The 5,183-nt window shown below is 38.9% G+C and overlaps 1 protein-coding gene across 1 annotated transcript; it reads left to right on the top strand.

Annotated features, from left to right (window-relative positions):
- Positions 1-626: 626 nt before the first annotated feature.
- LOC114459014 (adenine phosphoribosyltransferase-like) lies at positions 627-2,959 on the top strand (the record flags this gene model as incomplete). Its single annotated transcript, XM_028441404.1, is given in 4 exon segments — positions 627-729; positions 802-864; positions 867-934; positions 2,876-2,959. Coding segments are annotated over 4 exon segments (318 nt in total), but the record flags the coding sequence as incomplete, so codon positions are not given.
- Positions 2,960-5,183: the final 2,224 nt, after the last annotated feature.

Consider the following 5,183-nt stretch of genomic DNA (forward strand, 5'->3'; position numbering starts at 1 on the left):
TTAGGTGGATCCTTCGTATTTTCCCAAGTCTTCCATCGTTTTGATGAGAACTGGTTTTCCGTCCTCTTCTTCCAGGATGTAAATCCTGCAGTTTTTTGACCAAGTCTTCATAATCTTTCCTTCTTTTTTTATTTGACGTGCCTTCCATGCAATGCTTGCATTTTGTTTCGTCAGGTTTTCATTGATGTACACCTTCGTTCCCTTGAGTTTATTTCTTTGCTTGAGTATTTCTCCTTTGAATTTCATATTCGTGAAGGTTATTTTTACAGCAGTCAGATTTATATTTGTTCTCAATATAATAATTATCACATACAGTTTTCCCAGAAGACTATTCAAGGTTAAATTTGCTGAAAATGTCACACACACATTTATTAACAAACAGCTGATCAATATGTTCCACTTTAGTCTGTTTCTGCTCTAAGGGACAGCACGTGTGAGTGAGTTCTGTAGATGAAGGTCTGGGTTAGAACATCTAACTGAGCTTTAATGTTCTGAGAAGTAGAGAAAGAAACCACTCCTACAACATGGATTTAACACTAAATATTATATATATATGTATGTATGAAATATTAAATGACAATATCACACACACACACACACTTGTGTTGTGTGTGTGGTTCTTTCAGAGATGTTGTCCCATCCTGAAGAACCCTGCTGCTCTTGCGGCACTAACCGACCTGTTTGAAGAACACGTGAGAACCTCGTACCAGCAGGTGGACCTGATTGTAGGTGAGAACCTTAAAGGAACCACTAGTGTGTTGATGGAGCACGGTGTGCTGATGCTTCCTGCTGTTCCTCCAGGTCTGGATGCTCGTGGTTTCCTGTTCGGTCCTCTCCTGGCCCAGAGGTTGGGTTTGGGTTTTGTCTCATCAGAAAGAAAGGAAAACTTCCTGGATCCACCACGTCTGTGACCTTTGACCTGGAGTACGGACAGGTTAGCTCTACTGTTAGCATTGTTAGCTCTGCTATTAGCATTGTTAGATCTGCTGTTGGCATTGTTAGCTCTGCTGTTAGCATCATTAGCTCTGCTGTTGGCATCATTAGCTCTGCTGTTGGCATCATTAGTTGGTTCTGCTGTTAGCATCATTAGTTAGCTCTGCTGTTAGCATCATTAGTTAGCTCTGCTGTTAGCATTGTTAGCTCTGCTGTTAGCATTGTTTGATCTGCTGTTAGCATTGTTAGCTCTGCTGTTAGCATTGTTAGCTCTGCTGTTAGCATCATTAGCTCTACTGTTGGCATCATTAGCTCTGCTGTTGGCATCATTAGTTGGTTCTGCTGTTAGCATCGTTAGTTAGCTCTGCTGTTAGCATCATTAGTTAGCTCTGCTGTTAGCATTGTTAGTTAGCTTTGCTGTTAGCATCGTTATCTCTGCTGTTAGCATCGTTAGTTAGCTCTGCTGTTAGCATCATTAGTTACCTCTGCTGTTAGCATCATTAGCTCTGCTGTTGGCATCATTAGTTAGCTCTGCTGTTGGCATCATTAGCTCTGCTGTTAGCATCATTAGTTAGCTCTGCTGTTAGCATTGTTAGTTAGCTCTGCTGTTAGCATCGTTATCTCTGCTGTTAGCATCGTTAGTTAGCTCTGCTGTTAGCATTATTAGTTAGCTCTGCTGTTAGCATTGTTAGTTAGCTTTGCTGTTAGCATTGTTATCTCTGCTGTTAGCATCGTTAGTTAGCTCTGCTGTTAGCATCATTAGCTCTGCTATTAGCATCATTAGCTCTGCTCTTGGCATCATTAGTTAGCTCTGCTGTTGGCATCATTAGCTCTGTTGTTAGCATCGTTAGTTAGCTCTGCTGTTAGCATCATTAGTTAGCTCTGCTGTTAGCATCATTAGCTCTGCTATTAGCATCATTAGCTCTGCTGTTGGCATCATTAGTTAGCTCTGCTGTTGGCATCATTAGCTCTGCTGTTAGTATCGTCAGTTAGATCTGCTGTTAGCATCATTAGCTCTGCTGTGGCATCATTAGTTAGCTCTCTGCTGTTGCATCATTAGCTCTGCTGTTAGCATTGTTAATTAGCTCTGCTGTTAGCATCATTAGTTAGCTCTGCTGTTAGCATCATTAGCTCTGCTATTAGCATCATTAGCTCTGCTGTTGGCATCATTAGTTAGCTCTGCTGTTGGCATCATTCGCTCTGCTGTTAGTATCGTTAGCTGTGCTGTTAGCATCGTTAGCTCTGCTGTTAGCATCATTAGTTAGCTCTGCTGTTAGCATCATTAGTTCTGCTATTAGCATCATTAGCTCTGCTGTTGGCATCATTAGTTAGCTCTGCTGTTAGCATCATTAGCTCTGCTGTAGGCATCATTAGTTAGCTCTGCTGTTAGTATCGTTAGCTCTGCTGTTGGCATCATTAGTTAGCTCTGCTGTTAGCATCATTAGCTCTGCTGTTAGTATCATTAGCTCTGCTGTTAGTATCATTAGCTCTGCTGTTAGCATCATTAGCTCTTCTGTTAGTATCATTAGCTCTGCTGTTGGCATCATTAGTTAGCTCTGCTGTTAGTATCATTAGCTCTGCTGTTAGCATCATTAGCTCTGCTGTTAGTATCATTAGCTCTGCTGTTAGCATCATTAGCTCTGCTGTTAGTATCATTAGCTCTGCTGTTAGCATCATTAGTTGGCTCTGCTGTTAGCATCATTAGTTAGCTCTGCTGTTGCCATTGTTAATTAGCTCTGTTGTTAGCATCATTAGCTCTGCTGTTAGCATCATTAGTTAGCTCTGCTGTTGCCATTGTTAATTAGCTCTGTTGTTAGCATCATTAGCTCTGCTGTTAGCGTCATTAGCGCTGCTGTTAGCATCATGGGGTTGAAGCCCCTCCTTCAGTGTAATAAGTTACTTTATTAGAGTCTTGTCATCATGGTTGACCTCTGACCTCCAGGCAGAAGTAGAGATCCAGGATGACGTTGTGGATCCAGGTCAGAAGGTTCTGATCATTGACGACCTCCTGGCTACAGGAGGTTAGTGTGTGTGTGTGTGTGTGTGTGTGTGTGTGTGTGTGTGTGTGTGTGTGTTGTGTGCGTGTGTGTGTGTGTGTGTGTGTGTGTGTGTGTGTGTGTGTGTGTGTGTGTGTGTGTGTGTGTGTGTGTGTGTGTGTGTGTGTACTTTGTTAATGTGTGTGTGTGTGTGTGTACTTTGTTAATGTGTGTGTGTGTATTTGATGTTAATGTGTGTGTACTTTGTTAATGTGTGTGTGTGTGTGTGTGTACTTTGTTAATGTGTGTGTACTTTGTTAATGTGTGTGTGTGTGTTTAATAAGTCTGTGTGTGTTTAATAAGTCTGTGTGTGTTTAATAAGTCTGTGTGTGTGTGTGTTTAATAAGTCTGTGTGTGTTTAATAAGTCTGTGTGTGTTTAATAAGTCGAAGTGTGTGTTTAATAAGTCCGTGTGTGTGTTTAATAAGTCGAAGTGTGTGTGTGTTTAATAAGTCCGAGTGTGTGTCTAATAAGTCCGTGTGTGTGTTTAATAAGTCGAAGTGTGTGTTTAATAAGTCCGTGTGTGTGTATAATAAGTCCGTGTGTGTTTAATAAGTCTGTGTGTGTGTTTAATAAGTCTGTGTGTGTTTAATAAGTCTGTGTGTATTTAATAAGTCAGTGTGTTTAATAAGTCTGTGTGTGTTTAATAAATCTGTGTGTGTTTAATAAGTCTGTGTGTGTGTGTGTTTAATAAGTCTGTGTGTGTTTAATAAGTCGAAGTGTGTGTTTAATAAGTCTGTGTGTGTTTAATAAGTCGAAGTGTGTGTTTAATAAGTCTGTGTGTGTTTAATAAGTCGAAGTGTGTGTTTAATAAGTCCGTGTGTGTGTTTAATAAGTCTGTGTGTGTGTATAATAAGTCTGTGTGTGTTTAATAAGTCTGTGTGTGTTTAATAAGTCTGTGTGTGTGTTTAATAAGTCTGTGTGTGTTTAATAAGTCTGAGTGTGTTTAATAAGTGTGTGTGTGTGTGTGTTTAATAAGTCTGTGTGTGTTTAATAAGTCTGTGTGTGTGTGTGTGTTTTATAAGTCTGTGTGTGTTTAATAAGTCTGTGTGTGTGTGTGTGTTTAATAAGTCTGTGTGTGTTTAATAAGTCTGTGTGTGTGTGTGTGTTTAATAAGTCTGTGTGTGTGTGTGTTTAATAAGTCTGTGTGTGTGTGTGTTTAATAAGTCTGTGTGTGTGTGTGTTTAATAAGTCTGTGTGTGTGTGTGTTTAATAAGTCTGTGTGTGTGTGTGTTTAATAAGTCTGTGTGTGTTTAATAAGTCAGTGTGTGTTTAATAAGTCTGTGTGTGTTTAATAAGTCTGTGTGTGTGTGTTTAATAAGTGTGTGTGTGTGTGTTTAATAAGTGTGTGTGTGTGTGTTTAATAAGTCTGTGTGTGTGTGTGTTTTATAAGTCTGTGTGTGTTTAATAAGTCTGTGTGTGTGTGTGTTTAATAAGTCTGTGTGTGTGTGTGTTTAATAAGTCTGTGTGTGTTTAATAAGTCTGTGTGTGTGTGTGTTTAATAAGTCTGTGTGTGTGTGTGTGTTTAATAAGTCTGTGTGTGTTTAATAAGTCAGTGTGTGTTTAATAAGTCTGTGTGTGTTTAATAAGTCTGTGTGTGTTTAATAGTCAGTGTGTGTTTAATAAGTCTGTGTGTGTTTAATAAGTCTGTGTGTGTTTAATAAGTCAGTGTGTGTTTAATAAGTCCGTGTGTGTGTTTAATAAGTCGAAGTGTGTGTGTGTAATAAGTCGAAGTGTGTGTGTGTTTAATAAGTCCGAGTGTGTGTTTAATAAGTCGAAGTGTGTGTTTAATAAGTCAGTGTGTGTTTAATAAGTCCGTGTGTGTGTTTAATAAGTCGAAGTGTGTGTTTAATAAGTCAGTGTGTGTTTAATAAGTCAGTGTGTGTTTAATAAGTCTGTGTGTGTTTAATAAGTCTGTGTGTGTTTAATAAGTCAGTGTGTGTTTAATAAGTCTACATGTTTATGTCTCTGTGCATCCACTCTTTTCATTATATTCATGTCTTTTAAGGCTTTATTACATAATATCAGCTGTAGTCCAGGCCGCCGCCATCTTGGATTATGTCGTCACCAGAGCGTCATCACCGCAGAGTTGCACGAGCATAGAATGAGTCAAATAACTGTAAAGAGGTTTAATATTAATCTATTTTATTTATAAAGTGGTGTTTTTTTGTGTCTTTAGACTTTAATTACATGTATGTATATAATATCTTCCCTA

The sequence above is a fragment of the Gouania willdenowi genome, unplaced genomic scaffold (assembly GCF_900634775.1).
Source record: "Gouania willdenowi unplaced genomic scaffold, fGouWil2.1 scaffold_231_arrow_ctg1, whole genome shotgun sequence".
Classification (NCBI taxonomy): Eukaryota; Metazoa; Chordata; class Actinopteri; order Blenniiformes; family Gobiesocidae; genus Gouania; species Gouania willdenowi.